This window comes from Boleophthalmus pectinirostris, unplaced genomic scaffold (genome assembly GCF_026225935.1).
Source record: "Boleophthalmus pectinirostris isolate CB_2022bp ecotype Guang Dong unplaced genomic scaffold, ASM2622593v1 HiC_scaffold_15, whole genome shotgun sequence".
NCBI lineage: Eukaryota > Metazoa > Chordata > Actinopteri > Gobiiformes > Gobiidae > Boleophthalmus > Boleophthalmus pectinirostris.
Genome location: NW_026571070.1, coordinates 28,427,050 through 28,443,592, shown reverse-complemented (window position 1 = coordinate 28,443,592; position 16,543 = coordinate 28,427,050). Strand labels below are relative to the sequence as shown.

General features: G+C 39.3%; 1 protein-coding gene and 1 pseudogene across 1 annotated transcript in view; both read right to left on the bottom strand.

Moving 5' to 3' along the window:
- LOC110165540 (pinopsin-like) overlaps window positions 1–16,543 on the bottom strand; it is a gene marked incomplete at its 5' end in the record, with an annotated part of 99,014 nt that overhangs the window by 60,470 nt on the left and 22,001 nt on the right. Inside the window, one exon of the mRNA XM_020930740.2 lies at window positions 13,713–14,041. Coding sequence (XP_020786399.2) covers window positions 13,713–14,041 — 329 coding nt within the window. The remainder of the gene's footprint in view (window positions 1–13,712; window positions 14,042–16,543) is intronic.
- LOC129408204 (5S ribosomal RNA) lies at window positions 6,703–6,821 on the bottom strand (annotated as a pseudogene).

Here is a 16,543-nt window from a genome sequence, read left to right as displayed (position 1 = left end):
AAGCTGAACAGAGCATTATGAGTTTTGGAGATGTAGACAGACTAATAACGCAGGCTTGCGAATGAAACAAAACACAACTCGAGGTATGTTTTTGAGGAGGTGACACCATTATAACATGGTGTAAAGCGCACAAGAGTCAGTTTTGTCTAATATACCTTATTTTTTGGACTATAAGTCACACTTTTTTCATGGTTTGGCTGGTTCTGCGACTTATAATCCGGTCCAACTTATATATCAAAATTTTCACACTGACAGCTGCGAGAGGGCGCTGTATGCTTGTGTGTTTAAAACATCTAATAAAGAAAACTGAGAAGACTGAATGCAAATGCCTCCAAAAAGAAAATCATATTTTGCAGATTACAAGCTGCAAGTAGTGAAATCTGCAGTCGAAAACAGTGATCGAGCAACAAAAAGAAAGATTAGAATGAGCAAGAAACTTGTGACAACCACGAGGTGCACCATGCAACTTTCCTAAAGTCACTGGATGGATGGACAAAACCTGGACTTCAGTGACACCAAAACCATCCTGTCAGGATTCAGAAAGACCAGAATAATTGTAACTGGAACTGATGCTGAGTCTGACGACAGCGACACAGAAGAGGAAGCAGTGCTCTATTTACCTCCAGAGGTCGTGGAGTTGCTCATTAGTGACTTTGAGGATGAAGAATTGAATGGATTTAGTGATTTGGAGTGAGATGGAGAGTTTGGTTAAACTTGTTCTGTTCTGTTGTTTATGTTATAGTTTATCTGAAGAACTGTTCATATGTGACGTTAACTGTTCTGTTGTTATTACTAGAACTTGCCTTTCAACATGAAATGTCGGTTCCTGGTCTCTAATTTTATAAAATAATTTTCCCTCCAAAAGTGCAATTTATAGTCTGGTGTGATTTATAATCTGAAAAATACAGTACGGTTTCATTTATGAAGTAAAAAAATTCACAGTGAAAAATTCAACTTTATTTGAAATTCAAAAATCTGATGAAACAATTACTTTCTCCAAAATGTATTCAATATGACCTGCAAGTAAAGATTCCAAGTGTGATCTTTGGCTTGTTTCCAGAGACACCCAAGGACAGGAGAGGAACCACAGATGCATTTTCACGTTACGAAGCGAAGTGAAGCGACTTACAGTCCGACAGTGTGCAGCTATTACCATTAACATCTCATTAACAATACGATGCTAGGCCCTCTGAGTCACTGTGTCCACAATTAGCCTCTGTGCACGCAAGCCAAATCACCCCCAGTGATTAGAGCGAGGTTGATTTGATGACAATGAAGCTGACTGTAATCGTGCCAATTACAGATGAACACACACACAGCAGCAGCGCGTTAAGTGTGTGTATTGATTCACACTCAGTATTTGACCTGCGGACCCTCGGACTGACCCTCTGTTGTCACTTTGGGTTTGCTCCCGTAATTATGGCCATGTTTAATTAGCTGCTTTACGTCCCCAGAGTGGATGAGGTGACAAGAAACAATATCGAGTTGGGGAATGTTGGAGAAAATTAAATGTAGTGATTGGTAGAGGGTTAGTCCGCTGTGTGTACTTTAGAGGGAGGTGGTATTTGGAGCAGGAAAAGACCACCCAGACATAGGAATACAGTCGTCCCTCGCTGTATCGCGGTTTTTTTGTGTGCAATTATACATGCCTTTTATTTACAGTGTATGAACGCAGATTTATGGAAGCTGAGAGGGGTCACAACAAACGCAAACGCCGCAAAAAGTACAAACGCGACAACACAACAAAAAGCCACCGCGGGACTCTATTTTAATGCAAATGCCGCAACAAATACAAACGCCACAACACAAACGCAAATGCCGCAACACATCAAAAAGCCACAACGGACTCTATTTTCCGACAGACCGATCAAGCGGCAAGTGAAGAAGAAGAACTACAACGTGAAAAGTAAAGGAACGGAGAAGTTGGAAACATAAGTAAAAGTAATTTATTGTTTTATCATTATTCATTTCACGTTGTAGTTCTTCTTCTTCACTTGCCCCTTGATCGGCCCGTCGGAAAATAGAGTCCCACGGTCACTTCCGTTGTGGCTTTTTGATGTGTTGTGGCTTTTTAATGTGTTGTGGCTTTTTAATGTTTTGTGGCTTTTTATTGTGTTGTGGCTTTTTATTGTGTTGCGGCATTTGCGTTTGTGTTGTGGTGTTTGTATTTGTTGCGGCGTTTGCATTAAAATAGAGTCCCGCGGTCATTTCTGTTGTGTCTTTTTTTGGTGTGTTGTGTCTTTTTTGGTGTGTTGTGTATTTGTATTTGTTGCAGCGTTTGCGTATGTTGTGACCCCTCTCGGCTTCTGTACATATTGCCTTTCTGCCGCTGCGTCCTGATTGGCTAAGGGACTCCTGTCTCCTGTACAGTACAGAACACCTTCAGCTGCCAAATTTACCTAAATGTTCGATCTCTAGCAGTGTGATTCTGAAGTGCTGTATGTTTGCAAGTTTTCTCTCTGACAAAACCCACAATGTCGACAAAACGTTCTGCAACAACAAAGGCTCCTGTGGTCGCACCCAAAAGGAAGAGGAACCATTGCACAAAAATATGGACTTCTGGACATGCTGAAAGAAGGTTGAAGTTATGTGCTGTAGCAGAGTCCTGCATTTGGTCTTGTAGTTGCTGAAAACAGGGCTTAAGAGACAGAACAGCAAGCCCGTGCAGCAAGGTGTCCGTAAAGCGCAATCGGGCTACAGCCGCGCTTACCTTCGTAAAGTGCAGTCACCTTCGAGGCTGTCCCGACAGTGAGTCCTGTTTCAGTTCTGGTTTAGTCCTGGTTTAGTCCTGGTCTAGTCCTCGTTTAGTCCTAGTTCAGTCCTGGTTTAGTCCTCCTCTTCAGTCCTGGAATCAGTCCTAGGTTACTCCTGGGTTAGTCCTGGTTTAGTCTTAGTTCAGTCCGTGGCGTAGGCAGCACAAAAGTTTGATATATATCTCATGTTAACGGGCAGGTGCTCTACTCTGAGGGTGCGGGTCTCCAAAAATGGACTCATGCAGAACTCTGCGCTGTAGGGCTTTATTACAGAATAAATTAATCTTTGGTTTGTTACATAAAGGTGGAAAATAACAAAAGGATGACAGCAGCAATATGTTTTAAGAAGGATATCTGAGAAAAGTGTATAAAGTGTGTGGTGAGGGATTTTACAGCCTTAAAACAGATATAATAATTGTAAAATATAAAGTTGACTACTTCACGAATTTCACCTATCGCGGGTTATTTTTAGAACGTAACACCCGCGATAAACGGGGGACTAATGTATTATGGAAACACAGAAAGGTCTCAAGATTGCATAAATATTCTTAAATGATTTCTTTCTTTCTTCTAGTAGAGTAACATTCAGTTCTAACAGACAGAATCAAACCATGGTGTGTCTAATTCTAAGCAGTTATATGAACGCAAACCCTGAGATCCTGAAGTAGAGCTGAATGATGCACTGTTCCTCAGTATATATATATATATATATATATATATATATATATATATATAACCAGGACTACACCAGGCCTAAACCAGGTCTAATCTTAGGGTCTCTCTCTCTCTCTCTGTCTATCTTTCTCTCTCTCTCCCTCTGTGTGTCTCTATTGCTCTGTCTCTCTCTGTCTCTCTTCCTCTGTCTCTCTCTTTCTCTGTGTCTCTCTCTCTGTCTGTCTCTCTTCATAGTCCTATACTTCTTTTCTATACCATCATGAGCTGACTCTTCTCATTACACAGTGGAATATTCTAGTTGCAAATGCAGATTTTGACAACATCACCAGCTCATTTGCTTTACTTAACTCTCCTTTGAACACACAGTGAATGGAGCTTCAGAGATGGATATTATTAAGGACTCCTCAGAAACCTCAAATGGAGGTGCTGTCCTTTTGCACTGAGCGGCCTCCTGCTGCTCACAGCGGACGATGACTGAGTCTGTACAGGCTTTGATTAGCGTGAAAACAGTTGGACCCTTATAGCAGCGCTTCAGCGTCAGCAGCAAATTATGAACCACAATACATGGAACTGAAAAAGACAAGTCACAAGAAAACTGATTACACACATTCTGGTATAGTTTCTTTGAGGAACTTGGATAATGGAAACCCTTGAAGGAACTGTATGGAAGTTTGTGATTTTACATAAACATGAACTCTCTATGTCCTCAGATGCATCGTCAGCGTGTTCAAATCAAATATAGCTCTTACTGATTACGATCCTAAAGCGGATTTATTTGATTACTAATCACAAAATCATTAGACAAGCTGGCCAAGATGTTTTAATTTGGTGTTTTGGTTCTCAAGATGATTATCTAATCAAAAAGCAGAATGACCCAAATACAGTCCAGTTCTTTAAACCTAAAAGGACCTTCAGATCTGAATCCTCGCTACCTAAACCCAATCCACTATACCCACAGACAGCTAACCTCCCAGCCACCACACTCCAGTTCCACAGACTCTGGCTCTAAATTGCTCTATAGAAATGCAGACCTCGATAAGCTTCACTTGACTGGAGCTTTAACACAATGGGTGTATATCTCCAGTCATGTACAAGAGCCATTAAGCAAGAACTCCAAGAACAAGTGCACAATATCAGACTTCTGCAAGAGGGAAAACCATCTCATGGACTGGGACAACACTAAGGTCAGAGGCACAGAGAGCAACAATTATCATATTTTTTTTGGACTATAAGTCACTCCGGATTATAAGTCGCACCAGCCAAAAAATGCATAATGAAGAAGAATAAAACATATATAAGTCGCACTGCACTTTTTGGGGTAATTTATTGTATAAAATCAGAGATCAGGAATCGACATTTCATCTTGAAAGGCAAGTTAACTCTGTAGACTGTTAACGTCACATATGAACAGTTCTTCAGACAACTATAGCATATCAACAGAACAGAACAAGTTTACCAAACTCTCCACTTCACTCCAAATCACTAAATCCATTAAATTCATCATTCTCGGAACTTCATGATCTCTGGAGGTAAACCGTAGACCCATGAGCTAAACAGAGCGCCACTTCCACTTCGTAGCTGTCGTCAGACTCAGCATCAGTTCCTGTTAGAATTATTCTGGCCTTTCTGAATCCCGACAGGATGGTTTCGATTGTCACTGAAGTCCAGGCTTTGTCCATCCATCCAGTGACTTCCAGGAAAGTTGTATGGCGCACACTCCCGGTTACCATGAAGCTGTGTTCTCCATTCCCGCTTTCCGCCAAACCCTTACAAGTTTCTCGCTCACTCCAAACTTCCTTTCTGCTGCTCGATTATTGTTTTCGGCTGCAAATTTCACTACTTGCAGCAGGACAGAGGCTTTTTCTGCAGGAGACATGTGCAGTAGGGTGCCAAGTGATAGCGGTACAGCTGTAGCAGGTACTGATTATAAGTTGCAGAACCACCCAAACCATGAAAAAATTGAAACTTATAGTCTGAAATATACAGTATAGGGTGACCAGAATTTCAAAATTCAGAAATGGGACACACTTGGGATGGGATGGTGATATAAATGAAATTGTGAAAAGAGCGTGTAACATTGTCCATTCTTGACTCATTTGTGTGTCAGTCATAATATGAAGGACTTCTGTTGGTATCATTTTCAAGCTAAACAAATGACAATGATAAACCTCTTTACTGTTGGTGAGTAGCAGACTGGTGAAAAATATGTGTTACATGCTGCTATTCCGACATGCCGCTATTTAGACAATGATGTCTAATTGTTGGAGTAGCAGCATAAACATTATTTTTCAAGTGTCCAACTACTTCAACTTTTTTTTTTCATTGTTGCAGCAGCAGCACTTTACTATTTTTCAAACATTCCACTTTTCTGATATGAATAATATTAATGTGACAGCCTATTATATATTGCGCTCCCATATATCATAAGATGCTTGGGCCACATAGGATATCAGACAATGGAAAAATGTCTTAACTGATAGCCATGGGAAGCAGTCATGCATTATAAAAAAGAGCATAGGAGCCTTCGGGAAAATATCTAATCTAAAATGAAGGCTGCATGGGCCCTTTGTGCTTCATTCATTTCGTCATGTAAGCTATCTGAGGAGAACAACATATAGCCTAAATAAATAACCAATCAAGTTCATTGCAGCAGCTCAATGAGATGACACTCTCACTGTCCAAAACAAACATATGACGTGTCAGAATAACGATACTAAAAAATGTCGAAAAACTGGCACGTCTAAATATAGACCCCAAAATGGTGACACCTGGAACATTTCTTGTATAAAACTGGGACAAATCACTGGTTTTGGATAAATTGGCTCAAAACTGCGACTGGGCTGAGGTAAACTGGGACATCCGGTCACCCTAAACAAGTACCATAGGATCCCACCACCAGTCTGTGAATCGGGATGAGGGGGCATACCTACTCTCTCACACTTGGGATACAGTTCTGAAGAAATTGGACTGCAAATGGCGCTGTTGTCCTAAGTAAGTAAGTCTTCATTTTCACAGAAATATGTCACAAAGACACTTTTACAAGCATTTTTTAGAGATTCATTATTCTTTTTCTCCACACCCAGTGATGGTAAGCTACTATTGCAGTCACAGCTGCCCTAGGGCACACTGACGGAAGTGCAGCTGCCATGCCAATCGACTCCATCGGCCCCTTCGACCACCACCATCACTCACGCACACACCACTTTCATATTAGGCAATGTGGGTGAAGTGTCTTTCCTAAGGATGCAAGAACATTTTTTTTGCGACTGGCGCCCCACTGTGGCACCTGATTTTCCCAGAGGTCTCCCATCCAAGTACTAACCAGGCCCGGCCCTGCTTAGCTTCTGAGAGCTGACGGGATCAGGCTTTGGCAAGCTGGTATGTCCTACTGCTTCAAGAAAAAAAATCTGTTTAAATGAGCTGAGCAGACACATCATGGTGACACTTGTGAGAAAGATGACTAAAACTGTTGAAGGCATGAAACTAGTTGAGGTATTACATAAGAATCTAAAGTATAATCCATACAGAAGATCAAATGAATCCAATTGGAATAATCAATAATGTCTCCTAATAACTCGATTACCAATAAACCAGAACCATTGAGCTGTGTCAGTATTCTAGGAAAAGTCTATACTCTAGGTTAAACTGGGTCATGTTATTGTTCATTACACATTGCTGGATAATGATTGACCACGCGAACTTCTCATGCTGAAATAAACGTTGTGGACTGTGGTCTTGAGGTATAGCAGGCGTCAGAGAGCCTGTTATGCTACAGTATCTTAACTTCGAGCTTTTTTACACCAGGGGTCAATCAAACGACTCCATCCCGCCACACCCCTTTGACCGCCCCCCCAGCCCCTCTGACCCCCACCACTGGCCCTAGGAGGCGATCCTTAAAAGTTGTCATGGCCTATTTTTTTTTTTTTTATTACTTTTTGGGAAATAACTCAGTTGTCAAAAGTATCCAAAATCAGACACTAATCAATACTAAAACTGATGTAGAAACAAGATATTCATTTGAACAAGTATCGATACTGAAAAAAGTCACATTTACAGGACAAAGCCTGAATAGCTTTAGAATGATCTTGAGCTGTATCAGAATAAGTATAAGTATAGTATAAGAGTACATATTGTAGATTGGTATACACATATGGACCATGATGGAACCTATTTGGACCACTAAGGGTTTACACAGATATAAGACCATGTGGGAATAGAAAATAAAGTACTACAATTTAATGTTGGAAATCACATTCATCTGAGTAAAGAAAGAAAGGTTTTTTAAGGGACATTCCGGTGTTGGAGACATGTGGAGACACTTTTTAAATATTCCATCTAGTCCTTGTATTTGCAGAGGTTGCTGGTACTAGGCTAGTGCATCTTACCCACTCCACAAAACACCCGAAGCAAAACTATTATTACGCCATACTGTCCATGTAAATGTCTGTGTTGATGGAATAATGTTTGAAATAAAACTAACCTTGCATTGCATGAAACGTCACATGTTGTGGGACTATTTTCTCAGCACAGCGGAATTTTACTTTGCCGCTAAGATAGGTACCAGTATCAGTCCGCCGCTGCCAAGCTTTCTATCAGAAAGTACAACTCGCTGCTGCTTCTCAGACATAAATCCTTCAAATGCAAGGTTGGTTTTACTTCGAAAATTATTCTACATTGACAGTTTAGCGTAATAATAGATAAGTTTCGGATGGTTTGTGGAGTGGGTAAGACTGTTTTTAGTAGCAGGCTAACTATGACCATTGACATGCACTAGCCTAGCACCAGGGACCTCTGCAAATACAAGAACTGGATGGAATATTTAAAAAAGTGTCTCCACACGTCTCCAACACTCTGGCTCACCAGGAAATGAGGTCCTATGTCCAAAATTTCGGACTGTCCCTTTAATTATCATAGTGGTATTGGAATCAGTATTGAGTATCGAGTGAATTCTTTAGTGAAATTTAGTTTAAAATGATAGTATCATGACAAGACTAAATTCTAGATCACTTCATTAGCTTTTGTTATAGGCTATATTTCTGCATGAGAAATTAGCATGGTCTGTCTTCTTCCTAATTACAGTTTGGGAACCACTGGCCTATAGCATATTTGTAAGTTATACTACTGGAGGCAACCAATTTGTAGCTCCATAACATGCCTGAATAATCAGTGATATTGGACATTTAAAGCAGTCCAACAACAAGCCAGTGACCGTTAGACTTTAGGGCTCAACGATCTGGGGAAAATATCTTTACTGACAAGAATTGCATTTTAAATTTGCATGGGTCCGTCAAATGCTTTTCTCTGTAGAGATGTTATTGCTTTGTCTGGAATGTTTCACAGTATGATGTTAAACCTTTCTATCTTCATGGAGATCAAGCCAGACCAAGTCACAGGTCAGATCTGTGGAGAGCCACCCTACTCACTGTCAGAATGCCTGTTTTTGAGCTATAAAACCACGTGTAATTGAATAAAAGTAAGGTAGAGCTGTTTAATATCATACTGTGGAATATTCCAGGCAGAACAATATACATAGAAACAAGAAGATGACAGACTCCCCACCGAAAAAGTTACACAATGCACTTTTAAATTAAATCTGTGGGGTGAGCACATTTTCTGCAGAATAATACAGGATATTTAGTTGCTTGTGGAGGAAATGATAGTACTTAAACTGCAGCCTTTGCCATTTTCAAATTGTGTTCATTTAAAAATTCAATTTCTATGAATCTTGCAGACTCACCATATATTAAAGATCCTATATTAGGCAAAGTTGGCTATATTGTGAGCTTTTAGCCATGTTATAATGTTGTTACATCCGCAAAACATACCTGGAGTTGTCTTTTGTTTCATTCACACATGTTTGAGTAACTTTATTATTAGTCTGTCTACATCTTCAAAGCTCAAAATGCTCTGTTCAACATTGTAATGTTACGAAGCAGTAGTTTTCACATTAGCAGCTACCTTTTACCTTTAGTTAAAGGGACAATCCGGAATTTTGGACATAGGACCTCATTTCCTAAAGTTATCCAGAGTGTTGGAGACATGTGGAGACACTTTTTAAAAAATTTCATCCAGTCCTTGTATTTGCAGAGGTCACTGGTGCTAGGCTAGTGCATGTCAATGGCCATAGTTAGCCTGTCTTACCCACTCCACAAAACACCAGAAGCAAATCTATTATTACACCAGACTGTTGATGTAAATGTCAGTGTTGACAGAATAATTTTAGAAGTAAAACCAACCTTGTATTTGAAGGATTTATGTGTGAACAGCACAGTGAGGTGTACTTCCTGATAGAAAGCTTGGCAGCGGCGGACTGATATATAAGAAAATAGTCCCTCAACATGCGACAATTCATGCGATGAGAGGTTAGTTTTAGTTCAAACATAATTCTATCGACACAGACATTCACATCAACAGTCTGGTGTAATAATAGATTTGCTTTGGGTGTTTTGTGGAGTGGGTAAGACTATTTTTAGTGGCAGGCTAACTGTGGCCATTGACATGCACTAGCCTAGCACCAGCGACCTCTGCAAATACAAGGACTGGATGGAATATAAATGAGGTCCTATGTCCAAAATTCTGGACTGTCCCTTTAAGTAGAAATTGGCAATTCCAGGGCTGAAATGATCCAAATGATTTTAGTGAAGGAGTTTAAAAACACAGTGGAGCACTTCCTGTATTATCACATGACATCACAAGGAACAAAGTGTTGTTTTTTTTTGTTTGAGAGAAGAGCGTAACATGCCTAAACATGCAGGGTGTGTGTGTGAATGAAACAAAACACAACTCCAGGTCTGTTTGTGACGAAGAAACATTATAACACAGATCTGAAAATAGCATGAATATATGAGTATAGGCCCGTAAACATCAGCTACTATATTCTGTTATGCTCACATCCATAGTTGGCCTGTGAATATATTGACTGAACTAAGCTGAGCGTCTGGAAGCTTAAAGTGCACGAGAAATCACTTTAGATCAGATAAGATGAGCTGCTTCAAAGCCCTCAATCGGCCATATTATAACATTATTATTGGCCACAGACTCGTCCATCTGGGAGTCATATACCCGAGCGCAGGCAAAAGGCAAATAAGGTGTGAACCAGGGGTCAGCGTAACGTGCCTTCAAAGATAAGACGAGGTTGTAATCTATAGGTAACCCCAGTCTTAAAGCAAATGTGTGTGTGAAAACGTATAGTTAATGAATATTCCACTTTTAGATGTGGACTGTGAAAATAAAATAGCTTTCTACTCAAAACAGTAGAAAAAGCAGGTCCAAATTTGGATTAATATGTTCAAAGGACATATTGTGAAGTTTTCCAAGAAGTACTTTGGGGCAGATTAGTACACTATGTAACTTTTTTCAATGGTGGACTGTAATAGAGTAAAAGTAGTAAAGTATTGTAAAGTATTGTACTTAAAAGTGTACTATGTCATTTTTTGGTTGGGAGTCCATCAACTTTTTGTTTCTATGGATATGTCGTTGCTCTGTCTGGAATTGTTCCACAGTGTGACATTAAACAGCTCTACTTTACATTTATTCAATTGCAGGTGGGTTTATAACTCAAAAATACTTTGACTAACACTGTGAATGGGGTTGCCGCTCCACAGATCTGACCTCTAACTTGGTGTGGTTCGGTCTCCATGATGATAGAAAGGTTTAATGCCATACTGTGAAACATTCCAGAGAAAGCAATAACATCTCCATGGAGATGAGCGTTTGACAGACCCTAAACAAGAAAAATGCCACAATGCACATTTAAGGTTTTTACTTTTACTTCACTACATTTGAGGGCAGGTATTTGTACTTTTTACTACACTACATTTTTTAACTGTATTGAAAAGTAAAAGTACTTTTTGTTATTGTTTGAGACCTGCTGAAATGTCTGAGGGTTTAATTTCAACACATTTGTAATCTGAGCAAACAAAATTACACAAATAAAATTGCTGGGGGAAAAAGCTATAAATTCCACAATAAAATTCAACACTCAAAATACTACAATTGAAGCTTTATTAAAATCAAAATCTGTAAAAAAAAAAAAAAAAACTCTTTAAACACATTTTTAAACCAGTACTTTACCACTTTACCTTGAGTAGATTATTTCATGATAGTTTTACTTTTACTTGAATATTTACCCATTTTTTTCTCTAGTATCTGTACTTTTAAGTAATACAATTGAGTACTTCTTCCATCATTGAACTTTCCTGGTGAACCATAGTACCTGTATACTCTTCTGCCTTGCCTGGAATGTTTCACAGTGTGGCATTAAACGCATTAGTGTTCTATCTCTTATCTTATCAGACCAAGTTACAGTTGAAATCTCCATGGAGGTGACCTCAACTCGCAGAAAGAATTCGTGTTTTTCAAGGTTTTGCAATAAAAACATCATGATTGTATAAAAGTAAGATTGACAGTGCCATTCTGTGGAATGTTTCAGGCAAAGCATCTGCATGAGGTGAGCAGATGGCAGACCACCCACTAGAAAGGTAACAGTGCACCTTTGAGTTTACTTTCTGAAAACTTCAAACTTGTTTTTAATCTTAAAGTAAAATATTTTCACACATTAATTCACAGTGTTTATGCATACATACACAGAAAGCAGAGGGCATATTCGTTAAAAATGTATTCTGTACCATACACTGTATATCTAAGTGGACATAGATAATCTTCTAGTCGCCACATTCCAAATAATAAGTGACCATGACCACGGTTCTGACTCCACTGACTTTGGCTCCAATTGACTTTACATTGCAAAATTGTTACCCCTCTTTCTGTAACTGATGCTCATCATTTTGGTCTTAAAATATTCCTATTAACCCTCTCCATGATTCTAGTATTTTTATTTCTCTATTTTGTACATAGATAAATTCCTATAATGGAACTCGGTTCCAAATTTGCTCCTATAACTGCCAGCTTCGGTGAGTTTCATTTGACTGGAGCCAAATGTAATGGGCAAAGTCACACTCCCTTAATCCACTTCTTTATATGGTCTATGTTTTGTATGAAGGTAATGAGTACAATTCCAGAGAAATTTTTCTTTTTTGTCATCTGTTCAGTGTTAAACTCTAACATACATAGATTAGTATTACATTACATCTGTTCATTGTAAACTGCAACTTTGATCTAAAAAGCTTTTAGAATAGAAATAGGTCAACAGATTTCCCACCTCTTTATAGTGGCAATCTACTGTAACAAGCAGCAGATTTGAATCTTATTTAAATCATGGCATCCCTACATGTACGACAGAGCCTCAATCTTATGAATAATTACACTTTAATACAGAGAAGTGGGCTGGGATAGGGGGTAGGTGACCACTCAAACTCTGAATGCAGGACAACACTGGATTAGTGGCCCTACCATCTTGTCAAAGCCTGATCTCGTCACATCTCAGAAGTTAAGGCCGGCCCTGGTTAGTACTTGGACGGGATGAAACCACTGGGAAAATAGGTGCCAGAGGGGGGTGCCAGACACAAAAACTGCTCTTGTGTCCTTAGGCAAGATACTTCACCTGCATTGCCTAGTATGAAAGTGGTGTGTGCATGAGTGATGGTGGTGGTCGGAGTGGCAGATTGCGCAGATTGGCAGCCATGCTTCCATCAGTCTGCCCCAGGACAGCTATGGCAACATTCGTAGCTTACCTTCTCCGGGTGTGGAGTGAATGAATAATGCTCTGTAAAGCATCTTTGTGACATATGTCTGTGAAAAGCGCTATATAAATAAAAACTTACTTACGCAAACATGCATGAATCAATCTGTAAACTTTGAGTAAAATAAGGATGAGGGAACCTTGCCTGACCACTGACCAGCCAGTCCCTTGTACATCCTGTAGGAATCTAGAAGGGACTGGAACAGGACCATAGAGCATGAAAAACCTCTATCCTAACACGGGACGGTCCAACCACAGCCATGATTGTATGTCTCAAAATTAGAGGAAATGTCTCGAAAACAACACGCCTGTTTTCGTTCTTTGCTACTAAACTGTATATGGTGTTTTAGTAGCACTGGCTACTGTCCCTAGTCCATTTTGGCACTTCAAAATGTGTGCAGATTTGTGTTCAAAAACAGTCAAAAAAAGTTAAAGCAAATTATCATCCTGACATGTTAAACACTTGAAGAAAAGAACAATAAATTATACACAGACAAAATAAAGTCAAAAACAGTGCGTGTGCTGTCTCTAGTAGTTATTGCAGTTTCTATTTGAGCAGCTCTATTTGCAGTGTGATTGTGGGTGCAGTTTATGTGTTCACTCCCACTTGAAAAGGTTGTAGAATCCTTGACTCTAGCTCTTACCTGCCTGATGGCCTGGAGCAGCTTGCTGTACGAGTACAAGATAACACTGAAGGGCAGCAGGAGGCAGAAGATGAACAGACACACTATGTACGAGATATTGTTGGCCGTCTGAGTCTTCCAGTCCACTGAGCAGGTTGTCCCGGGTCCCTCAGGCCCGTACCTGCTCCAGCCCAGCAGGGGGGGCACCGTCCACACCAGCGAGTAGACCCAGGAGAAGCAGATCCCCCCCAGCACGGCGCGGTAGTCCCTGCCGTCCGCCATGGTGGGCTTCATCATGGTGCAGTAGCGTTCATACGACAGGACCGCCAGAGAAATCAATGATACGATGCCTGAAATCAAGAAGCAAAGAAGGAACGTTTGCATTACTTACAGTTACATATAAAGAGACCTACAAGTACAAAATGGACCACTGTCTCTTGTATTTTGCTGTAACTTCCAATATGAGGTGATACTAAAGCTGCTGTACCTGTGTTTTACTGTGGAAAAAAACAACAAGTTCATTCTGAAATTGTTCACAGTGATTTCCAGAGTGACGTCACTAAGGCTGGGTGTCATTAAGAAGTTGCCGATATGATACATACCTCGATACATAGATCACGATACGATTCATATCTCGATACTGTACACTTTTGATTTCGATACAATACACACAAGTAAAAAGTTTTCAAACACCACACTTTTTCAAATTTTTTTACTGTTTACTGTTTATTGTTTACCAAAATGTATTCTAAACTTTTGATTGATGAAAGTGTCCACCTTTGGCAGATATAATATGTGAACACACTCGTGGCTTGTTCTTTTTACAATAGAAAACAAATATTCTTCAGAAAGTTCTTCCCAAGTCTGTTGCAAGAAGTTCCCATAAATGTGTGGCACTTGTAGGTTGCTTCACTCTTCTGTCCGGTTTATCCCAAACCAGCTCGATGGAGTTTAAGTCTGGACACTGTGCTCAATGTTTTCAAGCTTTACCATCTTGATCTTTTTTCCTGAGGTAGTTTTGGACTTGTGCTTTGTATCTTTTCTCATTTTCTTAACCTCTGTCTGTTCAGTTTTTACCTTTGCACCATTTCAAGCTCTTCATTGGACTTGCACGACTTGAATTGCAATAAATACCTGGAAAATTATGGTGTTATAAAACTTTTGACCAGTAGTGTATTTTAAAACGATTCGATAAGATTCAATAAAAACTAAAGGCTGATCATGGCTGTGATAATAAACGTCTTTGTCAAACCACTTTTTGTGCAAAGTGAATATGAAAAACGCCCATTTTACTCATCAAATCAGTGAAAATGTCAAATGTGCTGCATAAACGGGTTTCCAAATAACTGTAGCACAGTAATTAAATAATTTAGTAAAATATACCAAAAATACTCTTGGCAATATATCTATACAGCAGCCCACGATATCGATTTTGTATCATCACATTAAACGATATGATATATTGATATTTTTGCACACTCCTAGACATCACCCATACACTTCAGATAATATCTAAGTAGGTGAAAGTGACTTAAAACTAAGAACATTTTACTTACTTTAAGTACATTCAACTTGACGAGTAAAATGATCTATCAATGAAAGAAGGGATGACTGTATATGGAAAAAAAAGTGTATAGACCCTTTTGCTGTCATAAAAAAAAAAAAGAAAAATAAATTTTTTATGAGGTTATTTTAAAATAATTGTCTAAATCAAAGTAAAATATTAAAAAGCTTAACAGTCCACCTAATCCTATTTCTTAATGAATCGGTGTGGTCACACATTTCAAGTACATAATCACAGCCCTTAATTGTCGCTTGCGGGTGTAACTGGTAATTTTATCCAAATGACATTAAATTGAGCCACTTCGTAATAACAGACTAATGAAAGCTTCCGTTTGTTGCACTTGCCACATGATTTGATCAATGATTAAAAGTGGGCCAACTCTGCTGTGCAGGTGTTGCTAAGTGACATGCCATTAGGTACAACATTAGCCTATATAGAGACATGGGCAATGTACTGCACTCTCCCTCTGCTACTACTCCCTACTGCTACTGCCTCATGTACCATCATAACAAATCCCAGGCAAGAGCGAGAGAAACAGAACACAAAAGTACAGCGCCCTAATGGAAGATAAATCAGTTGTATTTAGCCTCCATCGATCACAGAAGGTCTTAGGGGCATTGTATTAGGACGAGCAGAGGATCGATGTACAGTACATGACCCACTGCAGATCACGGGCTGAAAGGAAGAGGCAGCTGCTTTCACTCAATTAACACTGTGACTTTGAACCGACTACATCTACAACATGATAAGAATCTAGATTTGGGAAAAGTGTCCATTTGAGATTTTTCTGACAATTGCAATTGTGATTTCAGATTTATGTTTTAGGATTCTGTTCAAAGTTCATAGTTTATTTGACCAAAAGAGTGAAGTCTGAACTAACAAACGAATATAAGAATCACATTTCAGCTCAAGACTGTATAGATGTGAACTACGATAGCAGATTTGAAGCAGAATGAGGCAGGATATTTAATTGTTGGTGGAGGAAATGATGGTGCTTCAAAAGTTGCAGCCGATGCGATTTGTTTGCAATGAATCTTGCAGCGCCGTAATAGCACAATAATAAATAATAAAAACAACTGCCAAAAAAAATATATATATATTGGGGGTTCCATTTCTCCACGTACAATTCAGACCAATGCAAGTCAGCAGTAATGCGTGCTATCTGTTTGGGCTCAGTAACTAAAAGTTCACCAAAAGCAAACATCATTTATAACAATAAACTCTGTTGTGTATTAGGGATGCACTGATACGATACTGGTATGGGATATCTGCACTGATATTAAAAATG